Source organism: Bombina bombina, chromosome 1 (genome assembly GCF_027579735.1).
Source record: "Bombina bombina isolate aBomBom1 chromosome 1, aBomBom1.pri, whole genome shotgun sequence".
In the NCBI taxonomy this organism is placed as follows: Eukaryota; Metazoa; Chordata; class Amphibia; order Anura; family Bombinatoridae; genus Bombina; species Bombina bombina.
The window spans coordinates 419,681,330-419,706,470 of NC_069499.1; the positions used below are offsets into that span (position 1 = coordinate 419,681,330).

At 41.4% G+C, this 25,141-nt stretch overlaps 1 protein-coding gene across 1 annotated transcript in view; it reads right to left on the reverse strand.

Moving 5' to 3' along the window:
• Positions 1-18,560, reverse strand: part of PLA2R1 (phospholipase A2 receptor 1) — a 528,401-nt gene extending 509,841 nt beyond the window's left edge. The window contains exon 1 of the mRNA XM_053698351.1: positions 18,295-18,560. Coding sequence (XP_053554326.1) covers positions 18,295-18,430 — 136 coding nt within the window. The 5' untranslated portion in view covers positions 18,431-18,560. The remainder of the gene's footprint in view (positions 1-18,294) is intronic.
• Between the last annotated feature and the right edge of the window lie 6,581 nt (positions 18,561-25,141).

Genomic DNA, 25,141 nt, shown 5'->3' on the forward strand with positions numbered 1-25,141 from the left:
AAGGTATTGTATATGGAGTGCTTTGATGACTTTGAAGCAACCGTTTTAGCCAAAAAAAATTGAGAAAGTGTATGGTGGTAATTTTTAAATTTTCATTTTTATACACACATTGTTTTTTGACAATGATTTAAGAGAGACTGTTGTAAGTTATTGCAAAAAAATACTTCAGGTTGTTTTCTGCAAGGCACCCCTGATTACACCTATGCCCCCCCATGCATAGGTGTGCCAGGATTTCGGGAAGGTTATGTTACAATTTTATGACTTGTGGTTTGAGTTATTAAAAGTGAGAGTATTTCTTCTGATAGGCTTATCTTTAGTTTGGGGGCCTATCACATACCCCAGTTTTATTTATTGCCATGAAAGTGTATATTTTTTAAATGTTGACACCCCAAGGTATTGTATATGGTGTGCTTTGATGCCTTTGAAGCAACCGTTTTTGCCAAAAAAATTGGAGAAAGTGTATGGTGGTAATTTTTCGATTTTCATTTTTACACACACATTGCTTTTTTACTATGATTTAGGAGAGACTGTTGTAAGTTATTGTAAAAAAAAAATACTTCAGGTTGTTTTCTTGCAAGGCACCCTGAGAAACACCTATGTCCCCCCATGCATAGGTTTGACAGGGGTTTTGGTAAAAAAAACAGGCCCAATTTTAGAGAAAAAAGTAGTGAAATGTAAAAATCTGGCACAGTAAAAGTAAAAGAACAACAACAAAAAAACAACATTTAACAGTAAACATAACCAAAAAAAAAAAAAAAAACAGCAAATGTATTTATTTTTAAAAATTGACCATTGTATGGTACCGCTTGAAGCAGTCCCCGATGCAGAGTCCAGGCTGTCCAGGGCAATCAGGACAGTGATATATGGTGTCCCTTCTCTGCCCCCTCTTGGTACAGACTTTGCATTTTTTTGTGGTTTCTGCTTTGCGGCAGTAGGGGGGATTTTAAAAATAAAATGGGTAGCCCCAACTCTGCTCTCTCCCATCACTGCCGGGGGAGCTGGTGCATCATGGTACAAAATCCCCGAAATGATCTGGAGCTGAAACTGTAAAAAAGTCTGTTTCACTCCGGGGTTTGCTTTTCTGAACAACAAAAAAGCGTTGTGGGTTGCAATTTGCATTAGGTAAATTGCAACTTTTTTTGTACCAGGCCCTTGTCTTCTGCATAATTAGATAGGGCTGCAGCAGCTGATCTGCCAGATCAACCCCATATGCCGGTTATAAGACTTGATGCACACTGGCTTCCTTAAGATCTCAGCTCTGCCACGTACGGAGACCGCCACCGTCCTCTCTGTGTGGATGGTGGTAAGAAGGTATACATCCTTCTTGTCTCTGTACTTAAGTGCCAACAGCTCCCACTTGGCGCAGAGCTGAGGTCTCCCCCCTTCATAGCCTGGGTGCGTAAAAGTTGTCCTGGGAAACCTATGCGGTTCTTTTTAATTGTACCACAAGCTACTGTATCAAAGAAATACAGTAGCTTGAACAAAAGGACACTTGTATAAAAATTGTCTAAGTACAAGTGATACCCTTTGTTCATTAGGGGTAATATCAGGTCCCAGACAATCTTGCCAGTGGTTCCCATATGTTTTGAGCAACCTGGAGGGTCAAGGTGCTATCCTTTCCCTCGTACACCTGGAAGGCCTGAGTATACCCAGTCTTGCTCTCACAGAGCTTATACACCTTTACCCAATACCTGGAGCGCTTGGAAGGAATGTACTGCTTGAATACCAGTCTTCCGTTATACTTCATTAGGGATTCATCAACGCATATATTCCTTCCAGGTGTATAATCCTCTGCAAACCTGGCAGAAAAGTGGGTAATCAGGGGCGGATTTTTATACAGCCTGTCAAATTGGAGATGCTCCCTAGGGGGGCACAGGCTGTTGTCGCCTGAAGTGCATGAATGCAGAATCATTTCATACCTATTCCTCGACATACTCTGGGAGAAAATTGGGGTAGAGCAGATGGGGCTACTGCTCCAGTAGGAGCGAATGGAGGGTTTCTTTATAATGCCCATCAGCATAGTCGAAGCCCAGAATTTTTTAAATTCTGGCACATTGATGGGGGACCTTGCTGCTTTGCCAAATATGTTCTAGGCTTTGCAGCACAGAACTGATGGGCATATAAATTAGTTTGGGAGACAATGTTCCCCAATACATCATCACCCAGAAACACCTTCAGAAACTGTTGGGGGCTGAGACCTGCCACATCTATATTTGATTTGCTGTGAAGGTAGGGATATCTGGCCTCTGGAGATGAGGCGTTACCCACTCTTCAGCGGCAATGGCAGCAACACGCCTCCTTCTGGCAGGGGGGCTAGCAGGGGGGCTGGCAGGGGGCTAGCAGGGGGGCTAGCAGCCACAGATACATCACTATCAGTTGAGACTGCATCTAATGATGTATCTGAGCATATGGGAGGGACAAAATTGGGGTCTGAGTCAGACATAGAGGCATCTGACTCTGACGCAAGGATGGCATATGCCTCCTCAGCACTATATGTTTTCTGTGACATTATTGTATCTGTCACAGAAAAACAAATTAAATTAAATTAATTAACTAAATGGCTCTGAAAAGAGCCTTTGGGTTTTTAAAAAAATTACAACAACAAAATTAACCCTTAAAAAAATTCACAGACAGCAAAAAAGTGCAGCTATGCTACTGCCAGTGATTTATAGCGATCACTGGCAAGCTAGGGGTTAATGGCTCTGAAAATTAAATTAAATAAATGACTCTGAAAAGAGCCTTTGGGTTTTTAAAAAATTACAACACAAAAATTAACCCCTAAAAAAGGCACATACGGCAAAAAAGTACAGCTATGCTACTGCCAGTGATTTATAGAGATCACTGGCAAGCTAGGGGTTAATGGCTCTTACAATTAAAGTAAATTAACTAAATGGCTCTGAAAAGAGCCTTTGGGTTTTTAAAAAATTACAACAAAAAAATTAACCCCTAAAAAACAGCACAGACAGCAAAAAACTACAGCTATGCTACTGCCAGTGATTTATCACTGGCAAGCTAGGGGTTAATGACTCTGGAAATTAAATTAAATTAGCTAAATGGCTCTCTGAAAAGAGCCTTTGGGTATTTAAAAAAAATTGCAACAAAAAATTAACCTCTAAAAAATGTACAGACAGCAAAAAAAGTGCAGCTATGCTACTGCCAGTGATTTATAGTGATCACTGGCAAGCTAGGGGTTAATGGCTCTGAGCCTTTGGATCTCTAAATTTTTAACAAATAAAATAAATAAATCTCTCTCTGCTAAACACAGGTCTCTCTCTCTCTCCAACAAAATAGCAACTGAGGAGAGGGAGGGAGATCCACACTGATCAGAGTCAATATTTACAAATATTGACTTGATCAGACAAATAGGGTATTTTATTATGATTTTTTTTTTTTGGGTGGGAGGCTCAGATTGGGTGACCCTAGCTTGTCCCTATGATGAGGCCCCATGATGCACTGGGCATCGCCATCTTGGAAGCCTCTTGATAGTGGGGGGGGGGCTATATAGGGCTTTTAATTATGTATATAAAAACATTTTTTTATTATTTTATTACTAACAGCTAGATTACGAGTCTTGCGTTAGCCTTAAAAAAGCAGCGTTGAGAGGTCCCAACGCTGCCTTTTTAACGCACCGCTGGTATTACGAGTCTGGCAGGTACAGGTGTACCACTCACTTTTCTTCCGCGACTCGAGCTTACCGCAAATCCCCTTACGTCAATTCCTATCTTTTTAATGGGATTTGCCTAACGCCGGTATTACGAGTCTTGGAAGAAGTGAGCGATAGACCCTCTCCTGTCAAGACTCCTACCGCATTTAAAAGTCAGTAGTTAAGAGTTTTATGGGCTAACGCCGTAACATAAAACTCTTAACTAAAGTGCTAAAAAGTACATTAACACCCATAAACTACCTATTAACCCCTAAACCGAGCCCCCCCCCCCCATCGCAAACACTTAAATAAAGTTTTTAACCCCTAATCTGCCGACCGGACATCGCCGCCACTGTAATAAATATATTAACCGCTAAACCGCCGCACTCCCGCCTCGCAAACACTAGTTACATTTTATTAACCCCTAATCTGCCATCCCTAACATTGCCGACACCTATCTACATTTATTAACCCCTAATCTGCCGCCCCCAACGTTGCCGCTACTATATTAAATTTATTAACCCCTAAACCTAAGTCTAACCCTAAGTCTAACCCCCCTAACTTAAATATAATTTAAATAAAACAAAATAAAATTACTACAATTAAATAAATTAATCCTATTTAAAACTAAATACTTACCTATAAAATAAACCCTAAGCTAGCTACAATATAACTAATATTTACATTTGTATCTACCTTATGGTTTATATTTATTTTACAGGCAACTTTGTATTTATTTTAACTAGGTACAATAGTTATTAAATAGTTATTAACTATTTAATAACTTCCTAGTTAAAATAAGTACAAATTTAGCTGCAAAATAAATCCTAACCTAAGTTACAATTACACCTAACACTACACTATAATTAAATAAAATAAACTAAAGTACGAAAACAACAAACACTAAATTACAGAAAATAAAAAAAAACATACCCCCTGAAGATCACCCTACCTTGAGACGTCTTCACCCAGCCGGGCACAAGTGTACCTCCAGAGGGGCAGAAGTCTTCATCCGATCCGGGCAGAAGAGGTCCTCCAAGGGGCAGAAGTCGTCATCCAGACGGCATCTTCTATCTTCATCCATCTGGAGCAGAGCGGGTCCCTCTTCAATCCAGCCGACGCGGAGCATCCTCTTCAAACGAAGTCCAAGCGAAGAATGAAGGTTCCTTTAAATTATGTCATCCAAGATGGCGTCCCTTGAATTCCGATTGGCTGATAGGATTCTATCAGCAAATCGGAATTAAGGTAGGAAAAATCCTATTGGCTGAGCCAATCCCTTGAATTCCGATTGGCTGATAGAATCCTATAAGCCAATCGGAATTCAAGGGACGCCATTTTGAATGACATCATTTAAAGGAACCTTCATTTTTCGCTTGGACTTCGTTTGAAGAGGATGCTCCGCGTCGGCTGGATTGAAGATGGACCCGCTCCGCTCCAGATGGATGAAGATAGAAGATGCCGCCTGGATGAAGCCTTCTGCCCGTCTGGAGGTCCTCTTCTGCCCGGATCGGATGAAGACTTCTGCCCCTCTGGAGGTCCACTTGTGCCCGGCTGGGTTAAGACGTCTCAAGGTAGGGTGATCTTCAAGGGGGTAGTGTTAAGTTTTTTTAAGGGGGGATTGGGTGGGTTTTAGAGTAGGGTTGGGTGTGTGGGGTGGTGGGTTTTAATGTTTGGGGGGTATTGTATTTTTTTTACAGGTAAAAGAGCTGATTACTTTGGGGCAATGCCCCACAAAAGGCCCTTTTAAAGGCTATTTGTAATTTAGTATAGGGTAGGAAATTTTATTATTTTGGTTGGATTAGATTAGGTGTAATTAGTTTAAAAAATTGTAATTATTTTTTTATTTTCTGCAATTTAGTGTTTTTTTTTGTACTTTAGTTGTAGTTAACTGTAGTTAGTTTATGTAATTAATTTAATGATAATGTAGTGTTAGGTGTAATTGTAATTTAGGTTAGGATTTATTTTACAGGTAAATTTGTACTTATTTTAACTAGGTAGCTATTAAATAGTTAATAACTATTTAATAACTATTCTACCTAGTTAAAATAAATACAAAGTTGCCTGTAAAATAAATATAAATCCTAAAATAGCTAGAATGTAACTATTAGTTATATTGTAGCTAGCTTAGGGTTTATTTTATAGGTACGTATTTAGTTTTAAATAGGAATAATTTATTTAATTGTAGTAATTTTATTTAGATTTATTGTAATTAGGGGGGTGTTAGGGTTAGGGTTAGACTTAGGTTTAGGGGTTAATAACTTTATTATAGTGGCAGCGACTTGGCGGCGGCAGATTAGGGGTTAATAGTGTAGGTAGGTTGCAGCGACATTGGGGGGCAGATTAGGGGTTAATAAATATAATGTAGGGTTTGGAGATGTTGGGGGCAGCAGATAGGGGTTCATAGGGATAATGTAGGTGGCGGCGGTGTCCGGAGCGGCAGATTAGGGGTTAATAATATAATGCAGGTCGTGACGATGTCAGGGAAGGCAGATTAGGGGTTAATAAGTGTAAGATTAGGGGTGTTTAGACTCAGGGTTCATGTTAGGGTGTTAGGTGTAGACATAAAATTCATTTCCCCATAGGAATCAATGGGGCTGCGTTAGGAGCTTTACGCTGCTTTTTTGCATGTGTTAGGTTTTTTTCAGCTGGCTCTCCCCCATTGATCCCTATGGGGAAATTGTGCACGAGCACGTTTTACCAGCTCACCGCTACCGTAAGCAGCACTGGTATTGAGGTGAGATGTGGAGCTAAATTTTGCTCTACACTCACCTTTTTGCGGCTAACGCCGGGTTTAAAAAAACCCGTAATACAAGCATTGTCTTAAGGGAGCATTAAAAAAAAAGGCTCGTTAGCAACGCACCATTTTACCACAAAACTCGTAATCTAGGCGTAAGTGACTCGACCCACAGAGGCACTTAGCACACAAGCAGAGCATTGGAAGCCTGTCCGATCGCTTCCGATGCTCTGCTACACAGCCAGGCTCTACGTGGAGCAAAACCGGAAGTGATCACTCGTGGGGGAGTGATCAATCCGGTCCTAGCATTGGGAACAGTATTGCAGGATGCCTGGACATTGAGGCATCGCTGCAATAATGTTAGAGTGGCTGGAAGCAATCTCGATCGCTTCCAGTGCTCAGTTTAGCCGACGACGTACACCGTACGTCCTTGGTCGTTAACTGTAGTTTTTTTGAGGACGTACAGCGTACGTCATTGGTCATTAAGGGGTTAAACAAACTGAAGATTTGTAATAACAATCGTTCAGGCTATTCCATTCTGAGCTAAGACAGAATTGCAGGGCGTCGGCAATGTAGATGGAGTTGTAACTAAATGAAAATGTCTGTAAATATTGTAATACAAGGAATTAAGGGCAAACGGTCTCCGTGTTTACAGTATTAGGGTTTTTCCCACTCTTGCCGGCAGAGAGAAGAAAAGTAGAGCCTTTTATGAACTATTGAGACATATGGAATATGAATGCATATATTAGCTAAATCACCATTCGCTATGAAAGTAATGGTCATATGCAAGTTTAAAGGCCCATTAAAGTTACAGTCCTAAATGTAGATGTGTAATATATAGTAGGTAAGACTGTCTAGTCTGTCCCGGCCGCAGACAGCCAGACAGTTGCTCCATATGCTATATACAGTAATATAATGACCGCAAGGGTATTGATGAAGCAATCTAATGAGGATATAACGTACAATGTACTATTAGGACAGTGGTAATGACTAATGAGAAGTATGAATAGTCAAAATTGTAGACACGCTATACCAAACAGAGAGGTCATATCGGAGAGAGGCCATTGACATAACAGTAATGCATGGCTGCATAGATATTTTGTAGAGTAGCTCTGGGTACCAAGGTAACAGATATCATACGGAATTAGGAGAAAATGAGAGACCACAATATAATCCTGTATGTATACAGTATATCCCTTAATCAGGTGTTATAGGCTGAAAATAACCGGCAATTCTTATAATGTTGATTCTGATCAACCTGCATGGCTGAATTTTAGTGCTGAACTTTAAACAATCAATCTCTTGATGATATTCTCCCATATGGAAGGAAACCAGACTAACATACTGAACTAGTACAATACAATAGGGGAACATTAAAACTACAGATGCTTAAAGGGACAGTCTACACCAAAATTTTTCTTTTTTAAAAGATAGATAATCCCTTTATTACCCATTCTCCGTTTTTGCATAACCAACACAGTTATATTAATATGCTTTTTACCTCTGTGATTACCTTGTATCTAAGCCTTTGCAGACAGCCTCTTTATCTAAGTGCCTTTGACAGACATGCAGTGTAGTCAATCAGTGAAGTCTCCTAAATAACTTCACGGGAGTGAACACAATGTTATCTATATGACACATGTGAACTAGCACAGTCTAACTGTGAAAAACTTTCAAAATACTCTGCGCTAGGAGGCGGTTTTCAACTGTTTAGAAATCAGTTTGAGCCTAGCTAGGTTTAGCTTTTCAAAAATACCACCAAGGGAACAAAGCAAATTTGATGATAAAAGTAAATTGGAAAGTTGTTTAAAATTGCATGCCCTATACGAATCATGAAAGTTTAGTTTTGACTTTACTGTCCCTTTAAATGAAAGAACAGTTTAGTAAATAATGCAGTTTTCCTATGCATGCTGTGTGGGCTTGCCGTGATGTTACCCAATGCCACAGACCAGAAACAAGGATATCAGTTCAGATTCTTCATCCCCGGTATAAACATGTCTCAGTTGACCCGATTAAACTAATGTCTCACGTCCTTTAGTCCCTTGTGGTTTAAGATACAGATTGCCTTTCAGGGGATCTTGTTGAACTCTCGCCACTAACAGTAGCTGGCTTTCGTCGGCATCAACGCCAGCATCCACATTACCTTGCTTCCAGAGGTTGGTCTCAATAATGCGAGTATCTGGAAGGCATAGTTCCATGCTAGGGCATTGTTGTGTGATCATACCGTTGCTGCTTGTAGTGTAGATGCTACCTGGTTCCCACATAGATAATGCAGAGTTTAAAACCATGTCACCACTCCCAAGCTGTATCCAGTGGTTCTCCTTTTTGACAACCGTGAGGAGATCGGCTTGTGCAGTCTGTGTCTGCAGCAAATTGGCTCTGTTCTCCACCATCTTGCTTGCAGTGTCCTCTCCTAAAGCACATGGTGCTCTAATTATAAGCACGAGTTATAGAAAGTTATTTTGCATCTGAAGCGCTATCTTAGAGAGGAGCACCTGTATCTCATCCATGTTCAATGGGTATGTAGTTTTGGCTTCGGTCGGAGTGAAAGTAAGTCGGCTATAGTGGAAGCAGGACTGCGTATCTTGCCACCTAAAGCACACAGGCCCCCTCCATTTGATGCCACAATAAATTAGACTAGTCGCAATGTTCGACTTAGGGTGCTCTTTAGTCAAGGATTAGTCGTTGGTAATTGGTATGCTAAGATAGCTTGTTTCTTTGCCATAAATATATATTTAATTTGGCCATAAGCAAGGAGCTTAAGAGATATGTGTCTGGTTCCCTCGGCTGTTGGCTCCGCCCCCAGCTTGTTATCTTTCACTACTCCCAAATCCCTTTCCTCCTCTGTTTGTCTAAATCCTGCTTAATTTTACTTCCAAAATGTAGAACATTGCATTTTCCAGTATAAAATCTAATTTTTCATTTACCTACCTATTCTTCTAATTTTTGTAGATCCCCTTGTACAGCAAGTTCATCCTGCTCTGACCTAATGACCTTACACAACTTTGTATCATCTGCAAAAATAGAGATGTTGCTATTTAATCCTTGCTCCAAGTCATTAACAAAAATATTAAAAAGAACAGGGCCCAGTACTGATCCCTGGGGGACTCCACTGATTACCTTTGTCCAATCTGAGTATGATCCATTTACTACTACTCGTTTCTCCATGTCTATTATACAGTTATTTATCCATGAACTAACATTTTCATCTATCCCCAGTCCCTTAATTTTGTACATTAATCTCTTATGTAGTACTGTATCAAACAACTTTGCAATATCCAAGTATATCACATCAACTGATTCCCCTTTATCTATATTTTACTTACTTCCTTGTAGAATCGAATTAGATTAGTTTGACATGATCTATTTCTCATAAAACAATGCTGATTTGAACTCATAATCTTGTTTATACAGTTGTGCTCATAAGTTTATTTACCCTGGCAGAATTTATGATTTCTTGGCCATTTTTCAGAGAATATGAATGATAACACAAAAACTTTTCTTTCACTTATGGTTAGTGTTTGGATGAAGCCATTTATTATCAATCAACTGTGTTTACTCTTTTTAAAGCATAATGACAACAGAAATGACCCAAATGACCCTGATCAAAAGTTTACATACCCTGGTGATTTAGGCCTGATAACATGCACACAAGTTGACACAAAGGGGTTTGAATGGATATGAAAGGTAACCATCCTCACCTGTGATCTGTTTACTTGTAATTAGTGTGTGTGTATAAAAGGTCAATGAGTGTTTAAACTCAAATCAAGAAGTGGAAAATGAGAGGTTCTGTTGAAACCAAACCACGGTCAGGTAGACCAACTAAAATTTCAGCCACAACTGCCAGGTAAATTGTTTTGGGATGCAAAGACAAACCCACAAATAACTTCAGGTGAAATACAGGACTCTCTGAAAACATGTGGTGTGGCTGTTTCAAGATGCACAATAAGGAGGCACTTGAAGAAAGATGGGCTGCATGGTTGAGTCCCAGAAGAAAGCCATTACTACGCAAATGCCACAAAGTATCCTGCTTACAATACGCCGGACAGCACAGAGACAAGCCTCAAACCTTCTGGCACAAAGTCATTTGGAGTGATGAGACCAAAATTGAGCTTTTGGGTCACAACCATAAACGCTACATTTGGAGAGGAGTCAACAAGGCCTATGATGAAAGGTACACCATTCCTACTGTGAAACACAGAGGTGGATCTCTGAAGTTTTGGGGATGTGTGAGCTACAAAGGCACAGGAAATTTGGTCAGAATTGATGGCAAGATGAATGCACTATGTTATCAAACAGAACCCCTCATTTTCCACTTCTTGATTAGAGTTTGAACACTGTTAATTTGCATTCTCAATTCCTTTGATATCTTTTTATATCCCTTTCCTGTTTTATACAGTTCAACTACCTTTTCCCGCAGATCTTTTGACAATTCTTTTGCTTTCCCCATGACTCAGAATCCAGAAACGTCAGTGCAGCACTGGATGAAAGATGCAAGGTTCTGTCAGGAGTCCAGAAACTTACTCATTGACCTTTTATACACACACACACTAATTACAAGCAAACAGATCACTGGTGAGGATGGTTACCTTTAATAGCCATTCAAACCCCTTTGTATCAACTTGTGTGCATGTTATCAGGCCAAAATCACCAGGGTATGTACATTTTTGATCAGGGTCATTTGGGTAGTTTCTGTTGTCATTATGATTTAAAAAGAATAAAAACAGTTAATTGATAATAAATGGCTTCAGCCAAATACTAACCATGAGTGAAAGAAAAGTTTTTGTGTTATCATTCATATTCTCTGAAAAATGGCCAAGAAATCATAAATTCTGCCAGGGTATGTAAACTTATGAGCACAACTGTACAGAGAGTGCAGAATTATTAGGCAAATGAGTATTTTGACCACATCATCCTCTTTATGCATGTTGTCTTACTCCAAGCTGTATAGGCTAGAAAGCCTACTACCAATTAAGCATGTTAGGTGATGTGCATCTCTGTAATGAGAAGGGGTGTGGTCTAATGACATCAACACCCTATATCAGGTGTGCATAATTATTAGGCAACTTCCTTTCCTTTGGCAAAATGGGTCAAAAGAAGGACTTGACAGGCTCAGAAAAGTCAAAAATAGTGAGATATCTTGCAGAGGGATTCAGCACTCTTAAAATTGCAAAGCTTCTGAAGCGTGATCATTGAACAATCAAGCGTTTCATTCAAAATAGTCAGCAGGGTCGCAAGAAGTGTGTGGAAAAACCAAGGCGCAAAATAACTGCCCATGAACTGAGAAAAGTCAAGCGTGCAGCTGCCAAGATGCCACTTGCCACCAGTTTGGCCATATTTCAGAGCTGCAACATCACTGGAGTGCCCAAAAGCACAAGGTGTGCAATACTCAGAGACATGGCCAAGGTAAGAAAGGCTGAAAGACGACCACCACTGAACAAGACACACAAGCTGAAACGTCAAGACTGGGCCAAGAAATATCTCAAGACTGATTTTTCTAAGGTTTTATGGACTGATGAAATGAGAGTGAGTCTTGATGGGTCAGATGGATGGGCCCATGGCTGGATTGGTAAAGGGCAGAGAGCTCCAGTCCGACTCAGACGCCAGCAAGGTGGAGGTGGAGTACTGGTTTGGGCTGGTATCATCAAAGATGAGCTTGTGGGGCCTTTTCGGGTTGAGGATGGAGTCAAGCTCAACTCCCAGTCCTACTGCCAGTTTCTGGAAGACACCTTCTTCAAGCAGTGGTACAGGAAGAAGTCTGCATCCTTCAAGAAAAACATGATTTTCATGCAGGACAATGCTCCATCACACGCGTCCAAGTACTCCACAGCGTGGCTGGCAAGAAAGGGTATAAAAGAAGAAAATCTAATGACATGGCCTCCTTGTTCACCTGATCTGAACCCCATTGAGAACCTGTGGTCCATCATCAAATGTGAGATTTACAAGGAGGGAAAACAGACCACCTCTCTGAACAGTGTCTGGGAGGCTGTGGTTGCTGCTGCACGCAATGTTGATGGTGAACAGATCAAAACACTGACAGAATCCATGGATGGCAGGCTTTTGAGTGTCCTTGCAAAGAAAGGTGGCTATATTGGTCACTGATTTGTTTTTGAATGTCAGAAATGTATATTTGTGAATGTTGAGATGTTATATTGGTTTCACTGGTCAAAATAAATAATTGAAATGGGTATATATTTTTTTTTGTTAAGTTGCCTAATAATTATGCACAGTAATAGTCACATGCACACACAGATATCCCCCTAAAATAGCTAAAACTAAAAACAAACTAAAAACTACTTCCAAAAATATTCAGCTTTGATATTAATGAGTTTTTTAGGGTTCATTGAGAACATGGTTGTTGTTCAATAATAAAATTAATCCTCAAAAATACAACTTGCCTAATAATTCTGCACTCCCTGTATAAATATACTCATAAATATAATCCCTAATAATTCATTCAAGTATCTTCCTGACTATTGATGTCAGACTAACTGGTCTATAGCTTCCTGGATAAGCCCTACTTCCTTTTTTAAAGAGTGGCACCATATCAGCTTTACACCAGTCCTGGGGTACTATGCCTGAGAATAATGAGTCTTGAAAAGATTGAGTAGAGGTTTGTCTATAACAGTGCTAAGTTCCCGTAAAATACTTTGGTGTATTCTATCTGGGCCTGGAGTTTTATATACCTTAATATTATCCAGGTTTTTTAATGATATCCTGTATAGATATCCCAGTTAATGGTATGGGCTTGTATGTTCTACTGATATCCTCTATAGATCTCCCAGTTAATGATATGGGCTTGTATGTTCTAGTTTGTTTAAAAGTATCCCCCATTGGTTTCTCTCTTGTGTATAATGAAGAAAAAAACTGGTTTAGTACCTCAGCCTTCTGCCTGTCACTGTTAATCATGTTACCCTTCACACATTTTAATGTACCTATATTGTCCTTCTTAGATTTTTTGCCATTTATGTATTTAAAAAACCTTTCTCGGTTTGACTAAGAATCCTTTGCAATTAATCTTTCATTATCAATTTTAGATAATTTAATTGCTTTTTTAAAAAATATTTATTTTCTATGAAAAAGGTTAAAGCTGTTTATTTTGATTTCTAAGCTAGCAGGAAGTGCAACTAAACCTAATTACTCATGGGTTTATAAACAGATCTGCTGCTTTACTGGTAGTCAGTGACATGACATAGAAGCACAATACAAGTTGTTGTTTTTTTCAAAGCACGAACATCTGTTTTACAAAAAAAAAAAAACACATGATCTGCTCTTTCTAGGTGGCCAACACTATTTGAAAAAACAAAATAACAGAAAAGAAACTGAGCATGAAGTAAGAAGTATTTCGCCACCATTAAATGTTTATTTCAGACATTTAGCACCTTTTTCTGATTGACTAATTTAACTTTTAAATCCTTTAATAATTCAAACAGCCAATGGGGTTGGAGAAAAGTTTAAACCATGGGTATCCAACCTTTTTAAATGAGGAATTTTGCATTAGTACATAAATATCATATTGCATGTGTTTATGCCTTTTTATGTCTTTTTTGGATGCGCACGCACATATCATGAAACCTAAATCTTCTGACTCATACACTTTGAGCTGCAACTAATAGATGCCCACAGGGAGGGCAAAGAATGCATTTGCACCCCACCTGGATTCCCCACCACACACGCATTCACACATATAAATCCACACACATACATACACACCTTTGAGCCCTTCTCCATCCAGCACTTTGTCAAATACCATATCCCTTATTACTGTTCAAACTTTTTTTTGTTTATTTTTTTTTTTATAATTAATGAGAGAGAGAAGACAGGAGAGAGAAAAGAGGAGAGAGAGACACTGAGACAAAACGTTGCCAGGCGAGACGTAAAATCCACACCCCAACACTAGCAGGGGCAGCCCTAGCGGAATAATCTAAAAAAAAGGGTCTGTTCTTGTGAGTGGCGAGATATCTCCCATAAAATATAATGGAGCTTGCTGGATAGGGAAACTTTGCCAGGAAGAGTAAAGTTAGAAGGGAGTAGGGGCGCACTTTAAAAATTAAATCCTGCAGCTAATACAGATCAGATTACTCTGCTTTTAGTGTATAGTGTCTTGCAATCGCCTCCGTTTTCATATACCGTACATGTGTTTTTCTATTATAATAATAAGTGTTTTGCGTATTTTGACACTCTCTACCTTTAGGTTTGCAAGGGGAAAATGTTCCAGCTATGGCCATGAAACACTTCTGGGCAGTCCAAGGAAAACAATACGTTTTAAAATTAGTATTAGAAATATGAATTTGACAGCATTTCTTGAATGTGCAGTGTAGTTTTTTACACTTTCTACTGTGCACCATAAATCATCTTTCCCTGCATAATTTCAATATGAATTTTAATTTTTCCATGAAATAGTTCTATTGTAATGGATGCATCACGTTCAGTTACTTAATACATATATATTTATTTTTATATATATATATAAAGCAATAGTTGTGGGATAAGCACTCTCACCTCCTCATTGACTGGCCAGGGTGTCAAAACAATGGTTTTCAATAATACAAAATAGATCCGCACTCACTGGACTTTAGAAAACAAAAGTGGTTTATTGTTGTGACGTTTCGGGGATCAAACCGGTCTGATGAAGGGGACGGTTTGATCCCCGAAACATCACAACAATAAACCACGTTTTGTTTTCTAAAGTCCAGTGAGTGCCGATCTATTTTGCATTATTTATTTATATATATATATATATATATATATATATATATATATATATATATATATATATATATATATATATAAATATACATATATATATATATACACACAAACACATATTTACACTCCCAGCACCTCTTTAACAACAGAAAACAATAAAGTATCCCATTAATGGAAATGTGCTATGAGTTAACACTTTCTGTGCAGAGTCCTCCTACCAACACCGAAATAATTTGTTAAAAGTTCCACCAATAGCATAATTAGGGAAATGTATATTTTGCATGTCTTAAGTTACTGTCAGCCGCTTTAGTCTTTGCTTTATATGTATAAGTTAATTTATGTTGGACTTGGTTCTTTTGTGTAAAATTAGATAATGGAGTGTACATCCCAACTCATAAACCAAAGGGAAGATAATTTTGGTTTTATTTTTATTTGCATCTTTTATAACCGTATAATGCAACATATGAAATAAACAAAATGCAAAAAAAAATATGCTCCTTCTATTGTAATTTATAAGTTAAGAGTCTGGATAAAGGCATTCATTTTCTTACACCGAAAAAAAAAGAAAGAAAAAAAAAAAAGTATAAATGTGTATTACAGTTTAGTATATAACAAATATATTGATAGTGTACTAGTACCCTTTATCCTGGGGCATTTTGGCATAATTTTCAACCCCTAATTATTTGTATTCCCCAGCCCTGGAAAAACAACAACATTTCTGCAGACCTATGGCTGGAACCTATATTTTGAACAAATGTGTAATTGCATTGACAGAAGACCAAACTTTTTATTCTGCTTTGATATCTGCATTAATTAGTCAAGCTGTGAGTGGAATCTGTAGCTAAGTGGTTAAGTGTATGACTAAAATAATACATTTTTATAATTTTTTAAAAGGAGAAATTGTGCTAAAATACTGATCAACTATACAGCAAGTTGATTATATTTGAGCACTGAACACAGATGTTCACTGTATTTTTTTTTTAAAAATGTTATGGTATTATTTGACGTTATTTGGTTTTGTACATTAGTACACAGAGAAGTGGAATTCAATTCAATTTGAAATATAAGCATTTTTGCAATTAACTTCCATTAACAAAAATAAATGCTTCTAGTAAAGGTTATTACTGCTTTTCAGCGGGATACGCACATATGCTGTGAGGGCTCATCACCAGTATTTAAACACCACACCTTCTCAGAGAGCTGGGTGTAGAATGTATTGCTTCTGCAGGTATAATTTGTGTCATACAAACCACTGAAGGTGGGGTGTTCGGTGTCCCTGGCCCTCAGAGGATATGTGCGTATGCTGCAGAAAAACAGTAATGACTTTTATTAGAAGCATTTTTGCTTGTGGAAGTATATTGCAAAAATGCTTCTGTTTCAAACTAAAATGCACCCATGCACATCTCTTTAATAAAGAAAATATATTGTGTTGGGGCCAGCTGGCTACTACTAAAAGGATAGAACAAAACATACAATATATAGGATTTGAATAGGTTAGTTAGTGTGCAGTACTGTGGATTTACATTGTATAGGAGAAAAAATGTAACATGCAGGCAGACAGGTTTGCAAGTAGTTAACCTGTCTGCCTGCAATCATCACTTGAAGTGTTGCATTGCACTGCAAAAGTTAACATTGCACAAGAGGTTTCTTATGAAATCCCGCCCTTTGCTCCAGCGCAAGCAATTACGCTAGAGCAAGGCATTTTAATCTCTCAAAACAAGCAAGTTTTGGCTGATTCATCTCGCTACCTATCAGGTGACAGAGAGATAAAAGAAGCAGTTTCTGTTTCTTAAAGGTATATTCCGATCAAAATGTAAATGCATATAGATGAATTAATTACATCTTTGAATAAAAACATATTTGCAATATACATGTATTGGCAAAAATACATCTAGTTAAAGTTATCACTTTCTTAATGTTAGCAATTTTCTCTGCACATGCATGTGATGCATTGCTATATATTCTCAGTGCACCAACATTTTAAATATTGCAGCTGCTCAGAGTGCCAGTGGGGCTTTTATAATGTCAGCAATTAACAAATTAAGTCATTACCAGATAGTACAAGCACCTTAGGCTCTCTGAGCAAGTGCTGTGTTTAAAATGTTGGTGCACAGTGCATACTTAAAGTGATAGTCAATACTAGTGTTTGTGAAACGCTAGGATTAACCATTGGTACAAATAAAGGGGACTTTCATTCATGAAGTATAAAATAATTAATGCTTAAAGCTCCTTTATTTGTTTCAAGCGTTTGCCGCACTGAGCTGCTCAGGCAGCCCACGACAGAACGCTGTTTTGCTGAGAGGTGACGTTTCCACCTCTTAGCAAATAGCTGTGCGTTCCAGCAGGCGCCAAGCCTGATTTCCCGCACGGCTATTGGCTAAGAGGTGAAAATGTCACCTCTCATTAAAACAGCGTTCTGTTGTGGGCTGCCTGAGCAGCTCAGTGCGGCGAACGCTTGAAACAAATAAAGGAGCTTTCAGCATTAATTATTTTATACTTCATGAATGAAAGTCCCCTTAATTTGTTCCAATTGTCAATCCTAGCACAAACGCTAGGATTGACAATACATTTACATACACTTTTGAAACAGCTATAGCTTTTATTAGAAGCATTTGTGCTAATACATGTATATTTTTTTTAAATTATTCTATTGAAAACTGAAATGCATGTGGATTCCAATTTTGGCTGGAATTTCCCTTTAAATATGTGGCAGCAGACTTATTATGCAAGCCTGTTCCACATAGCCCAAATAGCTGTAAATGCAGCTTCATAAATCTATCCGATATCACTTTAAACTACAGCAACACAATAATTTAATTGAGAAACAATACCCATACCTCCTGCCCTCCATTCTCCTAATGTTATATTTTTTTATTTGTACCCCCACTATATGCACCAGAGTGTATATGCCTCACCTTATTTCATACGTTAGTATCTCACCAACCCCAGTAAAACTCCTAACTGGTGACAATAACATAACAATGTCTATATTATAAATATTGTATTACAAATAAATGAATAACTCATAAATACACAGTAGATTTTTTTTGTTAAAAAGACACATTTAGCCATGACTATACAAACTGTATAGATTTGCTATTAGCAGGAGAGATAGATAGATAGATAGATAGATATTCAGGTACATATATAACAGATTGGACTGATAGAAGCAGACAGATTAAACAGCTATCTACTTTTGAAAACTTACGTAAAAGAAGTGGGACTTCTTCCTGTGCAATATCTTGACAACTGTAGCCAGTAATAAAGCAAATCAAGCATATGATCTTGTGCACCCAAACTGAGTAATTAATGCACACCGCACGAGGACTGTATCTGCGTCTCATTTTGTAGCACAGTGCAAATCTCTCCTAAAAAGGCTAAAATTGGGACTGTACTCCAGTTTTCTGAGTGTGGAGTGCCAAATAGGCAGGGAGCACAGTAAGTGCAACGGACAATGGAATGAAGTAAACACAGCAGCAGCTTCCCACTCCCCGCCTGTGAACAGGGAGGAGAGGGAAGCTGTGTGATAACCAAAAGGGGGGTAGTAGGGGGGGAGGGAGAAATAGGGATAGGCCAGGGGAGGGTTAAGAGAGGGGGGAAGAAAGAAGGGATATAAGGGCTTACCTGGCTCTGCAGCAGCAGTTTTAAATTGTCTTTCTCATTGCAGAGTCGAGTCTGGGAGCCCTGAAGCAGCATGGATCGGTGTAGCAGAAAACAGATTCCCCCAAGAAGATTGCAGGACAGTGTGGTCACCATCCAGCTACCTAGGAGGAAGAAAACTGGGTCAGTTAAGTATTCCTTAAGGGTTGAGAAGTCCCCTGGTCATCTCCTCCCTTCCCCCTGCTTTCCACCATCCTCTCCCTGCCTTTCTCCCTCTTCCCATTCCCCTGCCAGTATTCCTCATTTCTCTCCTTCCAGCACCCCTGCAAGGTTCTCATCCCCCCTCCCCAGGTCCCCCTCGCCTGTCTCTCTGCTCCTGCTTGATAGTCCCTCCAGCTCGTGGAGCCCCCCCTTACCCCAGGCAGCATCGAGCGCGCACTGGTCTGTTGGGGCATAAAAGTCCCACTAGCCACCACCGCTGTCCCCCCTGCATCCTCCTCCCTGCTTCAACATCACCCAGGCCTCATGGAGCTCACCCTGCTCCATTGGGAAATAAGACCTTCTCAATCGGCAGGGCCGATGTGCCGGCGACTCCTCCCCCCAGGTCCACACCCGGAAGCGGCCACTCCGCCTTCTCCTCCCTGCTCCTCCATCACCCAGGCCTCATGGAGCTTGCACTGCTCCGTTGGGGAATAAGGCTTTATCAAACGGCAAGGCCGACGTCCATGCGACTCCTCCCCCACAGGCCCACAACCAGAAGCAACAGCATCTGTCACTTCTGGTTGTGGATTATACACCCAACAGAGTCATTGGCTGGTGGGGAGCGGAAGACAGTGCAGGTACCTCTGTTCCCCCCCTTAGAAAATGAGCAGAGTTCGAGGCGGAGGGTCCAGCTAGGGACCCATCCCCTCATAAACTGCACCGTAAGTGACCAGGGCCATCACGTCTGGTCGCTAGGCCTCCACAGTCCTCAAGGGAGTCCCTACCTGGCCATTGCAGGCCCCCAGGCAGTAAAAAGTTAAAGTTAAATAGTATCCCTCATATGTCCTGGGGACCTGGCTCCCCCTCCCCCTGCATTAACGCCACCTCTCCCCCCCTCTACATGTGCTTGGCCCTTCCCCTCCCCCTAGAAAATGAGCAGGGGAGTCTAGCCAGGCTAGCCTCCCCCATCACTATAATCCCCACAGGGGCCTCAAAGGGGTATACAGGCCCTCTCCTTGCCAACAACCTAGGGCCTCAGCCCAGGGCCCCGCCCTCACATATTATCATCAGAGGGAGCAAATCTTAAGATGGAGATCCCCTCCTTCCCATCATTCCGGGTCCTGTTACCCCCTCCCCGCAGCCTGTTCTTTCCCTGCCAGGGAGGCCTTCCTCCTCCATCTAATCACCCACCACCCCCTCCCTAGTGCCCTCCCCCCTTCCATCTTTCCCCCCCTCCACAGCCACCCAGCATCTCAGCAGCCACCACAAGAAATGGATCGCCCCAAAGGTGTCGCAAGTACGTTTCGCAACTACAGAACAGGAACACGGGTAACAGCAGAACGTGGATGAAAGCACTCAGGAGGCAATACTCAGGGATCAGACAGAAACCACCAAGGGCCTGAGTGAGAACAGTAATATTAATGATATAAGCGCAATGAATTCCTCATTGGACTTGGGATCAGACAGTTCTGGTTCAGACTCCGATTCGGATCTGTCACTTCTGGTTGTGGATTATACACCCAACAGAGTAATTGGCTGCTGGGGAGCGGAAGACAGTGCAGGTACCTCCGTTCCCCCCCTTAGAAAATGAGCAGAATTCGAGGCGGAGGGTCCAGCTAGGGACCCATCCCCTCATAAACTGCACCGTAAGTGACCAGGGCCATCACGTCTGGTCGCTAGGCCTCCACAGTCCTCAAGGGAGTCCCTACTTGGCCATTGCAGGCCCCCAGGCAGTAAAAAGTTAAAGTTAAATAGTATCCCTCATATGTCCTGGGGACCTGGCTCCCCCTCCCCCTGCATTAACGCCCCCTCTCCCCCCCTCTACATGTGCTTGGCCCTTCCCCTCCCCCTAGAAAATGAGCAGGGGAGTCTGGCCAGGCTAGCCTCCCCCATCACTATAATCCCCACAGGGGCCTCAAAGGGGTATACAGGCCCTCTCCTTGCCAGCAACCTAGGGCCTCAGCCCAGGGCCCCGCCCTCACATATTATCATCAGAGGGAGCAAATCTTAAGATGGAGATCCCCTCCTTCCCATCATTCCGGGTCCTGTTACCCCCTCCCCGCAGCCTGTTCTTCCCCTGCCAGGGAGGCCTTCCTCCTCCATCTAATCACCCACCACCCCCTCCCTAGTGCCCTCCCCCTTCCATCTTTCCCCCCCTCCACAGCCACCCAGCATCTCGGCAGTTACCACAAGAAATGGATCACCCCAAAGGTGTCGCAAGTACGTTTCGCAACTACAGAACAGGAACACGGGTAACAGCAGAACGTGGATGAAAGCACTCAGGAGGCAATACTCAGGGATCAGACAGAAACCACCAAGGGCCTGAGTGAGAACAGTAATATTAATGATATAAGCGCAATGAATTCCTCATTGGACTTGGGATCAGACAGTTCTGGTTCAGACTCCGATTCGGATCTGTCACTTCTGGTTGTGGATTATACACCCAACAGAGTCATTGGCTGCTGGGGAGCGGAAGACAGTGCAGGTACCTCCGTTCCCCCCCTTAGAAAATGAGTAGAGTTCGAGGCGGAGGGTCCAGCTAGGGACCCATCCCCTCATAAACTGCACCGTAAGTGACCAGGGCCATCACGTCTGGTCGCTAGGCCTCCACAGTCCTCAAGGGAGTCCCTACCTGGCCATTGCAGGCCCCCAGGCAGTAAAAAGTTAAAGTTAAATAGTATCCCTCATATGTCCTGGGGACCTGGCTCCCCCTCCCCCTGCATTAACGCCCCCTCTCCCCCCCTCTACATGTGCTTGGCCCTTCCCCTCCCCCTAGAAAATGAGCAGGGGAGTCTAGCCAGGCTAGCCTCCCCCATCACTATAATCCCCACAGGGGCCTCAAAGGGGTATACAGGCCCTCTCCTTGCCAGCAACCTAGGGCCTCAGCCCAGGGCCCCGCACTCACATATTATCATCAGAGGGAGCAAATCTTAAGATGGAGATCCCCTCCTTCCCATCATTCCGGGTCCTGTTACCCCCTCCCCGCAGCCTGTTCTTCCCCTGCCAGGGAGGCCTTCCTCCTCCATCTAATCACCCACCACCCCCTCCCTAGTGCCCTCCCCCTTCCATCTTTCCCCCCCTCCACAGCCACCCAGCATCTCGGCAGTCACCACAAGAAATGGATCGCCCCAAAGGTGTCGCAAGTACGTTTCGCAACTAGGAAACACGGGCAACAGCAGAACGTGGATGAAAGCACTCAGGAGGCAATACTCAAGGATCAGACAGAAACCACCAAGGGCCTGAGTGAGAACAGTAATATATATGATATAAGCGCAATGAATTCCTCATTGGACTTGGGATCAGACAGTTCTGGTTCAGACTCTGATTCGGATGGGGGTGGGGGCAACCGGTCCAAATGTGATAAAATTCTGAAATTTTTGCAAAACAATTAGAAAGAAAACCAGGCAGAGTCCAGTTAATAAACAGAGATTCCATCGGAGGACCAACTTTACTATTTTCTCACAACAGGGGCCATCTTGACAAACTGTGGCGCAGCTGTTAATTTAAATAAAGTATCTTTGTAAGATCACAGCTCAGAGGATAACATAGCGACTGACACTGACTCCTCTCACTGCACTTGTAAGGTATTATAGTAGTCATACCCCTTGCAACCTGGGCACACTATTTATCACGCTGGACCACGGTACCTCCATTAGAGACTGTCCTCCCCATGTGACGTACTCTAAAACACATTTAAACCTAATAAAATCTGTATAGCAGTTTGGATCACAAGGCCTGCAAACCGACCTAGTACTCACTGCCCTTATAGCCCAGGGCTTCTTTCAATAAATACGCCCAAAATATCTCACTGGTATGGTACTTGCTATAACCAATCCAAACTTAGGACTATAAAATTATTTAACAATATAAATTTGCAGAATACAGTGTCATTACTTGAAGGGGGGTTATTAAGGTACTGACTACCCACACTGGGAGGAGTGTATAATTAGGATCAGTAACTGCCATATCTAAAGGCATTCTTTGTCAAACAGAATTTGCTGCAAAGTGCTGGGTGATGCCTGGCAAAAAGTCTGCTAAGGCAGAAAAAAGCGTCCCAGCTAGACCTTTGAGTAAATATCTTAAACAACTAAACCAATCCAGCTGCACACTGGCTGAAGCAATGACTGCGCAACAGCAAACATCGACAGTAGAAATGCACCAATCTGATCTACAGGACCAAGCACTAACAAAAGAAGACCTGCAATACTTGTCATCAAAAGAGGACATCAAAGGGGTCATGCAAGAGATGCACAGTTTATTTGCTGATCTCAGAAAGGACATCAACACACTAGAATCGCATGTCCAGCAGGTGGAGGAGGCACAGACATCAACTGATTCCATAGCTCAACAGAACCACTCAGAACTACAACGTCAAAGAGAAACAATCCAAGCACTATCAGATAAACTTGAAGATCTAGACAATCGGGGACATAGAAACAACATCCGTATTAGAGGCGTACCTGAATCTGTACACGCACCGGCCATAGAGGGATATCTTCAATCTCTATACCGCATGATCAAAGGGACCCCCTCGTCTCCTGAGATTATTATGGAACGAGCGCACAGAGCTCTGCGTCCCAAACCTCCACCTAAGAGCCCACCCAGAGATATTATAGTAAAGTTTTTAAACTATAAAAACAAAGAAGAACTCCTCAGAGGTGCTAGAGCCAAACATCCAATTCATCACGCTGGAGATGAGATCCAACTGTTCTCTGACCTCTCCCCTGTTACACTCCAAAAAAGAAGGGAGCTCAGCCACGTCACAACACAACTGAGAGCCAACAAGATACAGTACCGCTGGGGCTTCCCTGTCTCACTGATCGCCTCAAACAACAATAAAACTGCAGTATACCACCCAGGCTCTGACCTCCAGAAGTTTTACTCAGATCTATCACTGGGGCGACTTACAAGATCCACCTCAAATAATCAGGAAAAGGATTCTTCAATCCATCACGAAACACCTGATCCAGAGCTCGGCTGATCCATGCTGGGATGGAACCATCTATAGTTGATGGTCTAGATGGGTCTTGACACAGTATCCTTTCACAGTTTTGCTGAAAAGCTATTGTTCTGTCGTTGGGACCCCACGCAGTGTGGGGCAGGGGGGACAGTACTTACACCCTCATGACTGTGTTTTGATTGATGCTTAGTTAACAGAAGCTTTATGTTGATGTTTATGACTGGAAGTTTTTCTTTTATCTTTTACTATCTTTTTCTATTATTATCACCCTACGTTTGGCATGATGTTTAGTTATGAGTAAATGCCCTCATACCCTTAGAGTACTGTGTAGGGATGAATAGAACGAGCATATAAGTCTCCACAATCTCTCTTTATCCCTTCCATCCCAACACTTTATCCCCACATTAGACTCTCTCTCCCCGTCGATATCCACATCTCCTCCCACCTCCCATCCCCCCCCCTTTTTCATTCCCTCTCTATTTCCCTGATTATTGCCATGTAGACTCTATATCCTGGACGACAAAACTAGTTGTCTAGGGGGAAAGAAAAGGAAAGAAAGACATTTTTTCTTTTTTTTTTCTGTTTTCAAGGAGTTATATTCGCCTTAGAGTTGCTACCCCAAAAAGTTAAATTTTTTGTCTATATATAAGCCTTGCCTTTTAGGGACCTTACTTTAGAAATCTCTGTCCACAGGAGAGCTTTACTTACATTCTAATTTGTTTTTAATAATTATATTACTTAACAGGATTATTGTGTGCTAGATTTCTTTTTCTCTTTTCTGTCACCCTCCTACTTCACCTCCCCTCCTTCCCTTAAACTTTCCTACAAAAGTAGGTGGGGTCACACACGCTCACATTCACCACTATCAACTCCAAGGGACTCAACAGTCCAGGTAAGAGATCGGTTGCTATCAGAGATTTCAAAAACTCACATAGTCACATAGTGTTTGTCCAGGAAACTCACTCCAAATGGTTCAATGCCATGTACCCAACGGCGTACTTTTCATCCGGAACCACAAAAAAATATGGTGTAGGCATACTGATTAACCAGGCCACACCTATTAAAATCACACACATAGAGAGAGACACTGAAGGCAGGTACTTGGTCTTGGTGGGTACATTATATGAACATCCTATCACCCTTGTGTCCATATATGCCCCTAATGTTGCACAACACAAATTTTTAAAGAAAATCTCTAAAATTATTCTGGACCACGCAAAAGGACCGAGATTTATAGCAGGGGACCTTAATATTCCTTTAGAACCCCACATAGACACATCGACAGGCATCTCCA